Below are 17,099 nucleotides of genomic sequence, written 5' to 3'. Positions count from 1 at the left end.
AACACCCATGCACATAAAATAAAAATAAATTTACAAAAAGAAAAACTCACTAGGTTATTACAGATAAAATCATGAAGTGGTAGGCACTACAAACACCTTTGTGTTTGTTATACATATTTTTCTTGTGTTAATGCACAACATATTTTTATTGAACATGCTTCAGTCAAACCTTTCCTTTACATGAATGCATTTTCACTTCAAAACATGCATTTTTTAATTGTAACATTTCTATGTTTTGTATTTGTCATTAAACATTTTGTTTTTTTTTTCTGGGTCATTGTATGTTAATAAGAAATGTGTATACAGCTCCATATGTTATACCTTTTTAGAATTCTTGTTAGTTTCTTTTCAGGTGCTATCACTTCTCTGTGTAACTCCTTTATATGTGGTTCTGTTCAGAGTGCTTTGTGTATATAATCTTTTAAGCCCAGGAAGCAGCTTTGCTACGTGGTTTTATAAAAAGGGATGATAAAGATAAACAATAGCAACGGGCAGTAAGGTTCTTTTGTCTGCAGGAGCTTCTGGGCTCTTCCTTTGTGATAGGTCTTTTCTCTCCTAGGCTAGGAACCACCACACATGACACTTGCAATGAAGACACGTACAGCACCTTGCTGCAGAGGTACCAGCGTTCTGAGGAAGAATTGCGCAAAGTTGCTGAGGAGTGGCTGGAGTGTCAGAAGAGGATTGATGCCTATGTGGATGAACAGGTAATCGTTGCTCCCAAGGCACAGCCTGCACTCTGAGGCTTCTGTGCCAAGTTGCTAGCTACAGTTTGAGTTGCTGAGCTCCCAACATAGGCCTTTGGTGTACCCTGGTAGAAACCTTGCGATATCACAGACCTCTGACCTGGCTGTTGTATGGCAGCAGCAATTAAATCTTCAGAAAGATTGTATCTACTGTCTGTGTGTCCTACTGAAGGACATTAGGAAGTTACCAGGTGTTTTGGGCCCAGCAGCCGTTTATCAATCATGGTTCTGTTGAGAGCTCATTCTTTCTTCATCCAGAACTGCCAAACAGAACAGACATAAGGGCAGAGGATAGCAGGACAAGTGGGATGTGTCTGCTGGAGATGGCTCTGAAGGGACTGTGTCAAGTGACCACTACATCTCAGAGGAGACACTAGGCATGTTGTTAAGATGGTATTTCTGCCATTCATCCTAGCCCCCTGCCTTTGTAGACCTTCTGGTTAAACAGAACAAAAAAGGTTTTAGGTTTTAAAGATTATTTTAAAGGTGCTGGTATGAGGAGAAAAAGAAAAAAGGAAAGGTAGAAAGAAATGGCAGCCCAGTGTTATACATGCAAGACAGTTTGTAAACAGACATGATAGCTATTGTGGGTTGAGATATAAGCTGGTTCGACATGAATCCCAAGATCATTGTGCCATTCATATAGTGACTGAGCCCTTATTCCTTTCCCTGTTTGTTTCTGAGTGGGTAAGAAGAGGGTTCTTTTTCAGAATTTGGGAAAACTCCCTGTTTACTGACTTTGGCCCTCATGGTATCAGTGCACTAGTTCCACTTTTGTCACTGCATGTCACTGCTGCTGAGCTTGTTTTGGGGCCAGAGGCCCTGAGAGACCTGTGGTTCTGGTGTGATGTGTCCTTTGCTTTTGTCTGCATAGTCATTGCCTGTACAATGTCCTCCCTGCTATTTGAGACTGCTGACCCTTCTGGGGAAGCAGTTGTTGCTCTCTACTTTCTTTAGAGTGGGTGTGGCCCTACGTTATCTTTTCTGTTTGGTTTTAATAGACAGATTACTCTCCAGCTGTGCCAGGAACAAGTCTGTTCTTTTTTTTTTTTTTTTTTAAAACAAGTCTGTTCTTTGAGCTGAATAATGGATACAATTTGGGGCACTGACTATAACAGGTTAATAACTGCAGGGTCTGTCAGTGGATTGGGGATTGGGGGAGGGAGGCACATGAGAATGGCCAGGCTGACAGGCATAGTAAAGGTGGGGCCTCAGCTGCAGCTGTCCTCCTACAGCCTCAAGAATCAGGTCCTGACCCTGTAGGTAGCTGGCAACCCCAGAAAAGGGGCAAGCAACTGCCCTCCCTTTGAGCCCTGTATGCATACCAGTCTGCTTTCTGAGCCCTGCTGTTCTGACAGCAGAGAGATCTGGGTCCAGGAATGGGAGGAGCCAGACTGGAGGATAACTCTTCTTTGAGAATCTGCCTCCTAAGATCCTGTGAAGGACCCTGACAGTTAATTTCAGGGTCTGCTTCTTACCATGACAGTGAGAGAGGCACATAAATGATATTTAGTTTTACATGAGCTTTTCTATTTTATACAAAATCATAAAGTTTGTTTTCTTTTTAAATATGTAGATTTGAAAAGGCAGACTGCTGACAATGTGAACTCTGTAGAAAACACCCAGGACTTCAGAACATGACTGCTTAGTTGAAGTTATTAAAGTTGGGGAGAAGCAGTGAGGGTTTGAGCCATTAGTACTCTGAAACAACGAGGCAAAAAGACATTGCTCAGTTTCCAATCACTGTGAGAGAATACAACAAGTTTGTCATTTGTTTGTAATGGGTCTTACTCTATAGTCCGTGCAAGCCTCAGACTTGTGATCTTCTTGCCTCTGCCTCCTGAGTACTTGTTAATAGCCCATGTGCCACCATGCCTGGCTTGAATCACCAGCTTTTTTAAGAGGAAGATTCCTTGACTTGTGCTGTGTTCTTGTGGTGGCACAGCACATGGCTGAAGGTCATATTGGAGAAGGTCCTTAGGACTCCAGGAAACAGAGAGGAAGGCTCTGGGGTCCTAATATGCACTTCAAAGTTATACTCCAGTAACCTAGCTTCCACTGGGAGCTAACTCCTAAAGGTTTCCTTTACCTTCCAATGGTACTGCATGCTAAGGAACAAGCCTTTGGAATGTGAACCTTGTGTGGACAGTCAGGAACCAGACTGTAGGTGGCTAGAGAGATGGCTCAGCAATTGATAGCACTGGCTGCTTTTTCAGAGGACTCAGATTCGATTCCCATACCCACATGGCAGCCTATAGGCATCTGTAACTCTAGTTCCAGGCAATCCAACACATTCTTCTTGCATTTCTAGGCATCAGGCATGCACATGGCATACAGCAATACATGCTGGCAAAACACTCATACACATAAAATAATAAATCATTTAAAAAGAAAGAAGCCGGGCAGTAATGATGCACACTTTTAATCCCAGTACTCGGAAAGCAAAGGTAGGTGGATCTCTGTGAGTTTGAGACCAGCCTGATCTACAGAGTGAGTGCCAGGTCAGGCTCCAAAGTTAAATAGAGAAACCCTGTCTCAAAATAAAAAACAAACCAGAGAGGGGAGGGGAGGGAAGAGGAGAAGAGAGGAGGGGAAGGGAGGGGAGGGGAGAGGTGGGGAGGGGAGGGGAGAGGAGAGGAGAGAACCAAAGCACCAAACACACCAACCTGTGCCTGGCTAACTCTTGTCATCATGGTGAAAGATACATAGAAGGGGATGAGGAGCTGGAGAGCCACGAAGTGCCACTGCATTGAGAGCAATTATAGGAGAGCTTACTTCTGTCCCCAGAGAAGATTTGTTTAAGTCAGCTAAGGTTATAGGATGACTTGTGTCTCCTGTAAAGGGCTATCACTTAAACTAATCTGGGTTTGCTACTGGACACAATAGTATGAGGAATCCAATGTTATGTAGGCACTCTGTACTTCACCTAAACATGTGCACCACCTAGAACTTTCTGTAGTGGGGATAGTAAACTTTCTATGGTGACAGCTGGTAACAAAGCCCATAGAACAGTAGCTGGTGTCTGCTTTGTTCCCCACAGTCCTGCTGGCAATCTTGGCATTGGCTGAGAAGCTGCTGCTCTTGGGGGTTTGGGAGAGAGGGGTATGAGCTGGGGTGTATATGCCTTAGTTCTTGGAATAGAGAATGTGCCTAAGTGGATTGGCAGACATTTGAGGGTTCCTTGGTTAGTCTGTTTCAGATTTTGTTCTGAATTCTCAAGTTGCATTGCTTATATTTCATTTTTTAATTTTCTAATTTATTTTATGTTATTATTGGAATTACACATAGATAAAGGTTAATAATAGAGTTAGTGTTCTCAGAACTAGGAAGGTCATGTATATGGGTAGAACAGACCAGCTCCAGGAGTCCTCAACCAGGTTTGTCTGTCAAGTGCCTGAGAGCAAGCACTTACTTCCCTCAGCACAGGAAATGTACCCTGCTCTCTGAGGTTGTTTTCCATGTGAGAAAAGTGCTTGTGGTAATATTATGAGTGTCAAGCAAGAGGCTTAAATAAAATAGCTGGTGACTCATTCTTTTATATTGCACCTCTGTTTTGTTCATAGGTAATCTTTCTTGTCTATACATTTCTTTAAAATCATTTAAAACAATCTTCCTTGAGAATGTTTTGTGTAGTTGTTACTGAGGTTTTTTACATATTTTTTATATCTTCTTTCTAGATGACAATGAAAACCAAACAGCGCATGTTAACAGAAGACTGGGAGATTTTTAAGCAAAGGAGATTAATTGAAGAACAGGTAAGGTTGTTGAACAGGCAAATTACTGTACAGAAAAGTGACACCTTAATATGTAAGCATGCTCTGTGTTACAGGATACCAGTGAAGACCATTGACAGTTTCTGCCGGTATTAAAGTCATTGTACAAAGTGATTTTAACTTTTAGATAAACTGACTACATTTACTTGTTTCTTGGACTTCCATATACTTGCTTGAAAAGAATAATCTTGGTGGGAGTTGATGAAAAATGGTACAAAGACCATACTCCCTGAACTCCCCCTTTCCCTTTGCACCAATTAGCCAATTGCGTCGGATTGAAGTTGAGCTCCCAGCAGTGGGATGAAACAGAGGCCCTTTTATACCTAAATGTGCTGATAGGCTCGATTAAGTTCTGGCATACCCTTCCCCTTTGAAATCCAGATTTCTGATTATTGGTGCTACTACCTAGACATCTCTTAGGTCCAGTCTACTCCACATATGAGTCTCAATTTCTGGTGCCTTAACAAGTTCTGAATATCTAGATCAGACTGAGTAAACTTGGTGTCTACAGCAGTTCTACCTTATGGCTATCTGCAAAAATGCATATGGTGTGTGTGTATATATATATATAATGTCTTCTGTAGACCAGAGCATTAAAAGGTTTCTGATGCTTCACTTTTGATTTTACTGACCCTGCCTGCATACTCCAAGGCTACTGTCCTGTTCTTTGGTTTTGTTCATCTGCAAAAGGTGGACCTCTTGGGTTGTAAATGAGCATGATTACTGTCATAGTTGAAATGTGGTGCAGGAAATGGGGGAAGTATCTTGCAAATTTAAGCTATTATTTGATAATTTCTTCTAGTTAACTAATAAGAAAGTAGTTACTGGTGAGAACAACTTCACGGATACCAGGAGACACATGTTGTCATCATCTCGGTTGAGCATGCCAGACTGCCCTAACTGCAACTACAGGCGAAGGTGAGCTAGGCTCTCTAGGTGCTATTGACCTTCAGCCCACACTGAAACAAGCAGAGGTTTGAACCCAACCTTGAGAGTTGGCTTTCTTGGTAACTGTCCTTAATTCCCAATCAGATGTGCTTGTGATGACTGCAGCCTCTCACACATCCTCACTTGTGGTATCATGGACCCCCCCGTCACTGATGACATCCACATTCACCAGCTACCACTCCAAGTGGATTCTGCTCCCGACTATCTCTCTGAGATGCGCCCACCTAGTGTGTCATCAGCAAGCTCAGGGTCAGGTTCCAGCTCTCCCATCACAATTCAGCAACATCCCAGACTCATCCTCACAGACAATGGCTCTGCACCAACTTTGTAAGTTGTGACTTTATAATAGAGTTTCAGAAATTTATCCAGTAATGATAAATACATACATCAGAAATATGATCACCATTATAGTGCTTTTTATAAAAAAGAAAAAAAAGGATCTTTCAGTGTGTTAAGCACCTGTTAAAACATGAAATCAATAAACCCAAACTATTTTACCTGAAAAAAATATGGTGAATTTATAATTACCAGTTGGTATGCAGGGAAATGTCTCACAGTTCTGGTGTCATTTTCTCATTCTTCCTGAGGTGGACAGTGGCTGTTCATCCTCTTCATTGTCAGCTCAGTGTTCATGCTCGTTCCATGTCTTGCTAAGAACTCAGATCACTTTAGCAAGCAATTGAAAGTTTGTGTTTTCTGTATTCCTACATTATAAGAAGTGCATTTCATACTAGCAAGGGGCTGTAAACTCAGTAGTGACCCTGCCATTTGCAGTGTCTTCATAAGTTTATTTGCACATGGATATATATAATTTCTTTTTTCTTTTCTTTCTTTTTTTTTGTTGTTTATTTGGATGGATGGATGGTTGGTTGGTTTTTTTGAGATAGAATTTCCTCTAAGTAATCCTGACTGTCCTAGAACTCACTCTGTAGACCAGAGTAGCCTCAAACTCAGAGATCCACCTGCCTCTGCTTCCTGAGTATTGGGATTAAAGTCATGTGCCACCACAATTTTCTTTTTCATTTCTCTCTCTTTCTTTTAAGGGCATATGCCACCCCAATGGGCTTTATGTTGTTTCTTAAGTAAGTTGAACATGAAACCATCACTAGCCCTGCAGAAGTGCTATTTTGAGGGATTGTTGACTATATCTGGCTGCACATGATCCTCAGAGTCTTCGAGCTGATAGAAATGTTCATCATACACTTCATTTGAATTTGTCATGTTGGTGCTCATTTTTTTTCTTCCTTTGATGTTTATCCTTGTCTTCCAGGTCTCAGTGAATTAATTTTATTGTTGCCAGGGGACTAGGACCCAGGGCCTTATATGAGCTCTGTATCACTGAGTCTTATCCCAACCCCAAATACATAATAATTCTAAAGGCCTGAGCTGAAGTCCATAGTTTATTCTTCATTGAACAAAGTTCTACTGATTATGCTCTCAGGTCTTAAGCATTTTGAAGATTGCTCTGCTAGCTGTTTCTACAGTATCTAACCAGGCATATGGAAGTTTAACATGCAGGTGAATCTGTGGAAAATTGAAGTTAGGGAATTGCAATTAACTTTATCAAACTGTCCCACTTATTGTCATAATTGCCATCATCAATAGTGGGCTCTGATGTGTGATCAGTAGTGGAACATCAGCTACAGGAGCCTTTTACCTGAACTGGAACTGCCCTCATGTTGGTCGGGGCAACTCGTGTCTTCCAATACTCAAGGCCCTAACAACTTGTGATTAGTGTCTTTCAAAGATCAACCTGTGTGATTGAAAATCCTTGTGACGTAGCTTTCTTGGTGCTGTTTTTTAAACTGATGAAACAGCAACATCATTTCAGTCATCTCAGTACAGTGCAATGTGGGTCTTACTGGGGCAGAGAAGCCTCCACTTGTCATGTACGTGCTAAGGATGAGTTGGCCACTTCATTTCAGAACCAGTTTTACCATGGTACACCATGGCAGTGGGAATGCTGCAGGAACACAGTTGGCCAAGACACACACCCTCCCTTGGTGGTGGGTGCTTTTTTTCTTCTGTTGGTGAGCTTCAGATATTGGTGAAGTGTATCAGGTTCCTCGTTTTGAAAATAGAAAGTACTCAGGAGGCAGAGGCAGGTGGGTCTCTGTGAGGTCAATACCTGGTGTACATAGTGAGTTCCAGGATAGCCAGGGTTATTTAGAAAGACCCTGTCTCAAAACAAAAGAGAGAGTACCATGTGCTTTGTAATTCTGGACCTTTCTTAGGAGGCAGACCACTGATCCTTAGGATTTTTAACTTCTTAGAGATCATTGTGTGCCAAGATAGAGAACAGATTGGTGCAAGTTTTAGCTAATACTGGGGTGGGCATGTCTAGTCATCCCTAATCTACATACAGTAGCTCTTATATATTAGGAAGTTATATTTTAAAGTGATCTCCATAGGCTAAATCCAGAAGGTTTTCTTAAGTTGTTTTTTTTTTCTTCTTCAGTGAACATGTCATTTTCTCATTGCATAGATGAAGTTGATTTTCAAAACTGACTTGAGTATAGCTAACTTAATTATCATGTTGTTACATAACTGTGCTTGGGAGATTTGGTCAGCTGGATATTATCTAACAATTTGGTGATTGTAAAAGACCTGAGGTTACTTTTTGTATCTTAACATTTTCATAAAAATGATGTCTACTTGGGGGTGGCACTTTTTCTCCAGGGCTTTTCAGGCCAAATGAAAATGTATTACCAATTCATTTTGGTCACGCCAGCATTTCTGCTGTGGGACTTTTTTTTCCCATCATTCTCCAAGTCACAGATGTTACTCATCCAGGCTTTTCTTTGTGTTCAGGTGACTAAGAGGTGTTAAGTAGTGTGAGTGACACTGAACACTCTTCGTGAACAGACCCATGACCTTAGAGGAGATGTCGTGTTCAGTGGGGGGTGCTCCTCACTGTCCTCCCCAAACGAAGGGCCTCATGGTGACCGTCTCTGCTTGCCTCAGTTGTAGTGATGATGAAGACGTCGCACCATTGTCAGCTAAGTTTGCTGACATTTATCCGTTGACTAACTACGATGATACCAATGTGGTGGCCAACATGAATGGAATCCACAGCGAACTGAATGGTGGTGGGGAAAACATGGCCCTGAAAGATGAGGTATGGGTGTAGCTTTTTTATGAGGAGGTGTGGGTGTCAGTAAATGCCAGATGTGGTGGTCTTTACACTTCATTTACGTTACTATTGTTTTGAAAACTAAAGCTACAGAATGCTGCCTTTTAAGTCCCCTCAGGTAAGCAGCACCAGCCATAGCTCTTCAGAAGCTGATGATGAAGATGCTGATGGTGAAAGTAGTGGTGAGCCCCCGGGAGCACCCAGAGACGAGGCTCTCGGAAATGGCGGCCCAAGGGCAGAGGAGAGCAAAGCAGACACTCCACCTCCATCCTACCCAGCACAGCAGGTAAGATCTTCTGTTTCATGTTTTCTGTTTCTTCCTTTGTGTATTTTCTGTAAATAGAAGCAAATTATGCCAATTCCAGCAATTCCTGAAATTAGAACTGTAGAGAAACAAATTTACTTATAAATTATATACAGCTCATATTTTAGTCTCTTTTTGCGATTGCTCAGATCTACAATTGTCGTTAGTTGTATAACAGTCTGTGCTTAAAGACAGGTTTTTGCTTTTCTTTCTTTCTGTCTGTCTGTCTGTCGAAGAAAGATGGGTTTTATTGTTTGTTTTGGAGACAGTTCTCACTCTTGGTTGACCTTGAACCCATGACCCTTCTACCTAAACTCAAATGCTGGGGTGTATGTTTCTCACACCCAGCTTCAGAGTTTCATTAGTTCACTAAGAGTTCTTTAAATGAAAGGAAGAACAAATGGAGGCCAGGCGCTTGGCTAATTAATCATTGTAATGAGTAATGTAAGTGATTAAAATAATAAAGGTGATATCAAAAGGAGTAAATTGGGAAATCTTGGCATCATCTTCCCCCCATCTGTGTCCCATCACCTGTGTACCTTCAGCCCCTACGCCCAGGAGATAACTAGTTTCATTATGTGCGTATACAAACATTTACTCCTTCCTGTCTTATGAGAAAGGCTATGTTGCTTTTTACTTAGCGTGTCTTTGAAGGATGTGCTTCTATATGTTTTTTATTTTTGTAACTTTAATTTTTAAAAGTTATTTTCATTATTTTTAATTACATGTATTTTTGTGGGCATGTGCACATGAATGACCAGGAAAGCTAGTGGTGTCTGATCCCCTTGGAGCTAGAGTTACAGGTAGTTAGTTGTGAGTCACTGGATATGGGTGTTAGGAGCTGAACTCAGACCCTCTGTTAAGACAAGTACATGAACTCTTTTTTATGTTTGAATTTTTTGTTTGTTTGTATGACTATTATTGTATTTTAGTTTGTTTTAAATTTTGTTTGTTTAAGACAAAGTACTATACCATGTAGCTAAGTCTAGCCTTTTATAAACTCCTGATCATGTTGCCTCCCAAATGCTGGAATTACAGGTGTGGATACCATGCCTGGTTATAAATAATTTAGAATCTTGAGTAAAGTCTGAGAAATTATAAGGGTTTGAGTTCTCGGCCTCCTTCCTGGTAGGCAAGCTCCCTACCACTGAGCTGTATCCTCACTTAGCCCTGTAGTACCATGGGCTGAAACTAAGGCCTCATCACTCTGATTCTACTGACTTCGCTCTGTTCTGCTATGGAGGTGGTGGGGTTTTTGTCTTTTTTTAACTCTGTTGGCCAGCACTTGTGTTGTTTCTCCCTTTTGACCATTTATTCAGTTTATCTAACACCCTGTTTATTGCCAGATCAGTTCTATGGAACACATCTGCATATGAATTGAACTCAGGACATCTGGAAGAGCAGCTAGTGCTCTTAACCTCTGAGCTGTCTCTCCAGCCCCCAAGGTTTTTGTTTCAATGCATTCTAGTTCTGTTGTTTTTTGTTTGTTTTGTTTTAAACAAAGTGGTTTTCTTCTAGATTTACAACTTTACCTCTGACTGATACTGTGATCTGTTTGACTCAGTATTTCTTGTTTTGCTTTGTTTTAGACAGGGTTTCTCTGTGTAACCCTGGCTGTCCTAAAACTCTCTCTATAGAACAGGCTGGCCTTGAACTCAGAAATCCACCTGCCTCTATCTCCCAAGTGCTAGAACTAAACATGTGCACCACCACTACCTCGTGACTCAACATTTCTTATGGTGTAAGGTTAGACTTAGAACTTTATTTGGAAAGATCATATTTTCCCATATTAAAAATTCAGGCCTACATTCCATTCTGTTTATTGGCCTCTATGTTGGTCTCTATCCCACAGCTCACTTGACTGTTGACTCTGTGGTAAGTTTGAAATACAATAAGGCCTATCCCCTAGTCTGGTAGTGTGTGTCTTACTTTTCTTCCGATGACAAAGACAACTTACAGAAGATAGAGTTTATTGTTCAGAGGGTGAGTCCATGACCATTATGGTAGAGAGCATGGCAGCCAGGCATGGTGCTGGAGCAATAGCTGAGAACTTAACACCTTAATCCCTAAGCATAAGGCACAGTGAGATAGAAGAGGGAGAAAGCTAGCTGGTATTGATTTGAGCTTTTGAAACTTCAAAGACTACCCCCAGTGACACACCTCCTCCAACAAGGCCACAACCCCAATCCTTCCTGGATAGTTTCACTAACTGGGGACTAAGCATTTAAACATAGGAGCCTATGGAGGCCACTCTCATTCAGTCCACCAGTGTGCTTCTTTATAAGGAGCTATCTTTCCACAGTAGCTTTAGATTGATGAAGAAAGGATGGGGATAGAGCCCCTAATACCACCTTCATGGAGGTTAGATTTGCAGTATAATATATTATATATACCGCAGTATATAGATTATCAATTGCTAAGAGATACATTTTGATACTGGATTTTTTTTTTTTTTGGGTCCTTCCAGTTCTGCTAGTTTTTGATACATTTTACACAGGGGTAATTTCTTTTGTTTACTGGGATTTTCAGATTCTTTTTATGTTATCTTCATTTTGTTTTAGGATTTATCTTTTTTTTTTCTCTTTATGCTGAATTTTTGTTTTAACATTATCCTTAATTCTCTGAACAAGCTGTTCTTCCTGCTTAGACATCATTGTGTGTCAATCTGATGTGTGAACCAAGAACTGTTGTCCAGTGACTATAAACAGAGGCAACGCTTTTGTGTCCCCGTTGCATGGTTCCTAAATAATCACACAGAGACTTATATTAATTACAAACTGTTTGGCCTATACTTTTGGCTTATTACTAACTAGCTTTTACATCTAAATTAACCCATTTCTGCTAATCTTTGTATTGCCAAGTTGCCAAGTCTTTTAACAAAGGCATGTTTGCATGTTATTTCTTGGGCACTGCTTGCATCTCTCTCACCCCCCCCCCCCTAATCTGAGTCATCAGTTTAATTATTCTGCCTAACCCTATCCTGCCTGGCTATTGGTCAGACAGTTTTTATTCCTAACCAATTGGAACAATACATATTTACAGTGTACAGAAGCATCTGAGTGTCCTTTTCTGGCATGTCTTATATTTTTTGTGGAAAATTGACTGGTTTAGATAATAGCTATTATATAATAACTTTATAGTCTGACTTTCTCCTTGGGATTGCTGTCCCTCCCCAGGGGGTGTGCTTTTTATTTTCCAGATCATTACTTTATTGCTGTCAAATGCCTGCATCTATATCACTCACATTGTGAGAGTCACTGCTGTCTGTTTTTGTTTTGTTTCATTTGTTCCTTTTTGTTTTGTTTTTGTTTTTTTGGGGATTTTTTGTTTGTTTGTTTTTGGGTTTTTTTGTTTGTTTTGTTTTTTGAAACAGGGTTTCTCTGTGTGAACAGTCCTAACTCTCCTGGAACTCTCTTTGTAAACCAGGCTGACCTCGACACTCGCAGATATGCTGGTCTCTGTCTCCAGAGTGCTGGGATTAAAGATGAGTGTCCATGCCCTGCTGCCCCTTTCTGCTTTTAGCCTGTTTGTTTTATTGGGTCAATCCCTGCTGCCTTATCTCTTCTGAAGGTTCCTCTGTGTTCCAGCACATCTGTGTGTAGATTAGGGAACAGTTCCCTTGCTCAGCTTGTACTCCAGTGAACTTTGTTGGTTTCTTCTTTGTATGCTTCCTTTGAAGGTCATGGCTATGTGTAGACTATGGCTTCCTAGTCAACCAATGAACTTTGGATAGTTTAAGGAGTATTTCACGGCTTTTTCACTTTTAAAGTTTCCCCAGTCTGTTTCTGTTTCATTCACTGTCCATTCCCACTGAGTCTACTGAATGAGAAAAGGACTAAAAAGGAAGGACATTGCTGCTCTTAGGTGTTATGGAGGTTTATTATAGCTACGAGAGAGAGCGTAGCCAGAGGCAGGGACTTCTGGGAGAGTGACTATGACCCTGATCCGGGCCATGTGAGGATAACGGGGAGGGGGGAAAGGAGAGCCAGAAGAGTAAAAGGTAGACTAAAGGGCCCAGCAACTAAAATGGATGGATTATATAGGGAAGTGTAACTGTGAGAAGAGTGTGTCAGCCGTACGCTCTAACAGGTAGGGAGAGACTAAAGGATTCTGGGAGAACCTGCTAACCAGGTCTGCGTTAAGTTAAATAGGTACCTTAGTTAGGCTCTTTGTCCCAGGTTTGAGACCTGACATCTACTTTTTTTTGACTCAGCTCGTTAGACACTGAGCTGCTTTCATTGGTAGCAAGGCTTCTTTACTGATATTTCCTGTGTGCTGCTCCCTGCACTAGAGCTAGAACAAGGGAAGGCTCTGACAGGAAGTCCAGATTCTTCCTGTTCTTCCCTGAAGTTGTGGGTATCTTTAAATAAAGACTTTCCAGTCCCAGTGTTTGGCTCTGGGTGAATTCTAGAGTCTGAAGTGTTATCTTTGTTATCTGTTCTCAGTTTCCCATTGGCTTTGATAAGGAAGGTTCACTGGTCTCTTCCTCCTGCCCCAGCTAGCATGTTATCTCCCCTTCTTGGAAGTTTCATTGCAGCTGTTGATTGAAAAGTAGGAGCCCAGCAGAGTCCAGCCACCCAGTGATCCTGTTGTCTTTGTTCCAGTTCCCTCCTGGCTTTATCCTTCTAATATCTTGATGGAAATCCTTGTTGCTGCTCAGTTGGGTCCCTGGTCAATGACTTCTGTCTCTGTAAATTAATACCCTTCTGGAAAATGAGGCTGAGCTCTCTCCTCTGCAGCCTTCCTTGTTTCCATCTGTGGCATTTGTACCTTTTCATGTGGAGGGCTCTAGTTAGCCCAGGCTGAGCCCTGAATCTTTATGTTTGCTCAGTAGTTCTGACTGACAGTAGCTTAATTCATGTACTTCTTTTTCTGTTGTTTTAGGCGGAACAAACTCCGAACACTTGTGAATGCCATGTTTGTAAACAAGAAGCTTCTGGGCTACCAGCATCAGCAATGACTGCTGGAGCCCTGCCTCCTGGCCATCAGTTCCTGAGCCCAGAGAAGCCAACACATCCTGCGCTGCACCTGTACCCCCACATCCACGGACATGTACCCTTGCACACTGTTCCACACCTGCCTCGACCACTCATCCACCCCACTTTGTATACAGCACCCCCCTTCACACACAGTAAGGTAAGCTAGGAAAGGCCTTGAAGTCTCTCATGACTTGAATTCTGACAAGAGCACATACTTCAGCAAACAGGAGTGGGTATGCTGACCCATGTACAGAGCAGCGGTTGCTCCTGATGCACTGCGGACATTTGCTTTGGCTGTAGTCTCTAAAGTTCTTGTAATGTTGAACCTTTGCAGTGTATAGGGATACAAAAAAAATCATGATTTAGTTACTAGAATTAGAGCGTTTTCAGGGGATGTTGCTGACAGATTGAACTCCAGGATACTTGACAATAAATAGTCCATTTTTCTACCCCAGACCTGACTTTTGCCTTAACATAATAGATAAAGTGAGTTGAAAATAGCTTGAATCCTCTGATGTTTTCTGGCTTGCAAACTAGGACCTTATTAAATACACAGGCCTAAAGAAAAGCCCAGTGTGAAACTGTGAGAATTATCTGTATTATCTGTGAGTATGGAAATATAGCTGTAGGGCAGAGAAGAGGCTCCTCAAAACCCAACCTGCAAAGAGCTCACTTAGGAAAAGCAGCAAAATTCTAGAAGTGGTGGATTTTTAAGTATCTCCTTAAAGAACCACATGTATATACATAGTATCTTAGACTTTGAAATAAATTTAGAGAAATTGGCCTGAAATCCTATGTAGACCAGGCAGCCTTAAACATGCAATGATCCTTCTGCCTCTACATCTCTATTGCTAGAATCATCCCTAGCTAGTTCACTTTTTAGGCTTCTTTGCCTCTTGAGCCATCAGTTCCTGAGCCTTGTTGACCACCCATAATGCTGAAATTTTGTTATGTTAGTTATGTTATGGTTCCAAGTTAGCAAGATCAAGCAAAAATATAATTAGTTTATTTAACACAGTGATGCTCAAGTGGGACAGAAAGTAGGGCCATGACATGGGAAGGGCTTGGTCCTCTGGGGTCATGCTATGGTACGTTATGCATGGCTAGTAAATGGGTTTCCTGTGTGTCCTGGGGAAGGGCACAGGTGGTAGATTAATACCACACTTAAAGAAGAATAAGGTTTAAGTTCAGTTTTTATAAGTACTCAGAAGCTACCTAGACCCTGCTTGTGTTTTGTTAGACTTCATATCACCCATTTTGAATATGTAGCAGTATCTTTATTAACATATGTGTTCAAAGCATTTTCAAGTATGTTGTCAAAGCCACAATATGTTTGTGGGTTTTGTGGTTTATATCCTCCTTTCATCTGGGTGAATGACTGTATAAGGTGCTGCCCACTTATTTTTTGTTGTTGTTGTTGTTGTTCTAAATAGAACTTTTACCTAATTCTGGAAAAAAAAGATTAAAGAATGTCCATTGTATATTTTTTGTTATTGAAAGTATTAATTAATTGTTCCCCAAGTTCACTGGGAACACTATTCTCAGCTGTTTACAAGTTACCTTCCTTACTTTGTCTCCCCTCCCACCTTCATTTATATATGGGTATTTTGCCCTCGTGTGTGTGTGTGTGTGTGCGCGCGCGCGCGCGTGCCTGCCTGTGTTTACCATATGCATGCAGTACCCATTGAGGTCAGAAGTTACAGATAATGTATGAATGTTTTGCCTGCAAGGGTATCTGTGCTCCATCTGTATGCCTTGGAGGCCAGTAGAAGTTATTGGATCCCTTAGAACTGGAATTTATAGATGTTTGTGAGCCAGGATGTGGGTTTTGGAATTCAAACCCAGATCCTCTGGAAGAACAGCCAGTGCTCTTAGCCATCTTTCCAGCACACCTAACCTTTTTAAAGATTTATTTTTATTTTTTGTGTTTGAATGTTTTGCCTGTACATGTCTGTGTATGCCTGGTGTCTATGGAGGTTAGAAGAGGGCATTGAATCCCTTGAAGTGGAGTTTAAGTGAGCTACTGTGTTTAGAACTCAAGCAGGTCTCTGTGCCATCTCTCCAGCCCCTTTTTTTAAGGAAGTTAAAGGTCTCATAAAAGGGTAAAAGGAGAAAAGAAAAGCATTTTTAGTACAATTTCTGTATCTGATACCTTTTCCTTTGATCCTGTTAAACTTAAGACCATAGGTAAGTGCAAAAGATTTATGTGTAGGAAGGCAAATATAGAGGACTAGCCACACATGGTTATGGTCATATAGAAACTTTCAAATTTGTAATTAAGCCATGCTTCAACCACATTGCTTCTTGATATCGTGACTATACGCTGATATACATTTTATTTTTATTTTACTTTATTTTATTTTATGTGTGAGTGTTTTGCCTACATGTGTATCGGGTGCCTGTAGAGACCAGAAGGTAGTGCTGGATCCTCTGGAACTTGAGTTACAGGCAGCTGAAAACTGCCATGTAGGTGCTGGGATTCAAACTAGGATCCTCTGGAAGAGCAGCCAGTGCTCTTAACCACTCAACCATCTTTCCAGCCCCACATTGATCCATTTGAAATATACCTGTTGAAGGCCTTTTTTATTGTGGAAAATAAGATGCTATTGATAGGCTTGTAGTTATAACTCAGTGGTAGTGTTTCCTGCCATTCAGGACACTCTGGTTCCCAGTATGGAGGGGAAAGTATATGCAGATTATGAAATACTTCGTGTATATCTGGTGTAAAAACATTGGTTTCTCTAAACAAGCTTGTATTTTCTCTTACCAGGACTTGCAGAATTGATTTGTATTATTTGAGTTAGGCAGACTTCCTAGAATGTTCTGGCTATGACTGTTTAAATACACAGTATATTAACAGCTCCACAAAGTTAGTAGAAGGACCTTCTAGAAACACAAGTTATTCTAGAATGGCCCAGGCTTGTCTTCAGTTCCCTTGGAGGTTTCTCGGAAGTGCTAAATGTGGTGTCTCAGTATAACCAAGAGTCAAAGAATAGGTTCTGTGTGTGGAAGACAGCCACACTCACTGAGGCTCCTGGGTCAACCTGTGTCTCTGTCCTTTGCTACCTTGTTTGGAGTTTCTGCTGTGGTGGAGTCAACAGTTGTTGCTTATAAGATTTAATGTCATGGTTTTAATTTTTGTTTTACTTTATACTCTGACCATTGAGGATAAATACTTTTTTATAGAATGTTCAGGATGAATTCTGTGAAGACTTA

General features: G+C 41.1%; 1 protein-coding gene across 2 annotated transcripts in view; it reads left to right on the top strand.

Moving 5' to 3' along the window:
* Nucleotides 1–17,099, top strand: part of Fam193a (family with sequence similarity 193 member A) — an 80,704-nt gene that overhangs the window by 29,669 nt on the left and 33,936 nt on the right. For both annotated transcript variants that reach the window (XM_038345750.1, XM_038345741.1), the window contains exons 6-12: nucleotides 560–707; nucleotides 4,424–4,501; nucleotides 5,322–5,437; nucleotides 5,552–5,794; nucleotides 8,432–8,585; nucleotides 8,710–8,886; nucleotides 13,789–14,040. In XM_038345750.1, the coding sequence (XP_038201678.1) occupies nucleotides 560–707; nucleotides 4,424–4,501; nucleotides 5,322–5,437; nucleotides 5,552–5,794; nucleotides 8,432–8,585; nucleotides 8,710–8,886; nucleotides 13,789–14,040 (1,168 nt within the window). The remainder of the gene's footprint in view (nucleotides 1–559; nucleotides 708–4,423; nucleotides 4,502–5,321; nucleotides 5,438–5,551; nucleotides 5,795–8,431; nucleotides 8,586–8,709; nucleotides 8,887–13,788; nucleotides 14,041–17,099) is intronic.

This window comes from Arvicola amphibius, chromosome 1 (genome assembly GCF_903992535.2).
Source record: "Arvicola amphibius chromosome 1, mArvAmp1.2, whole genome shotgun sequence".
In the NCBI taxonomy this organism is placed as follows: domain Eukaryota; kingdom Metazoa; phylum Chordata; class Mammalia; order Rodentia; family Cricetidae; genus Arvicola; species Arvicola amphibius.
Note: the sequence above shows the minus strand (reverse complement) of the source record. Positions and strands in the feature narration are given on the sequence as shown.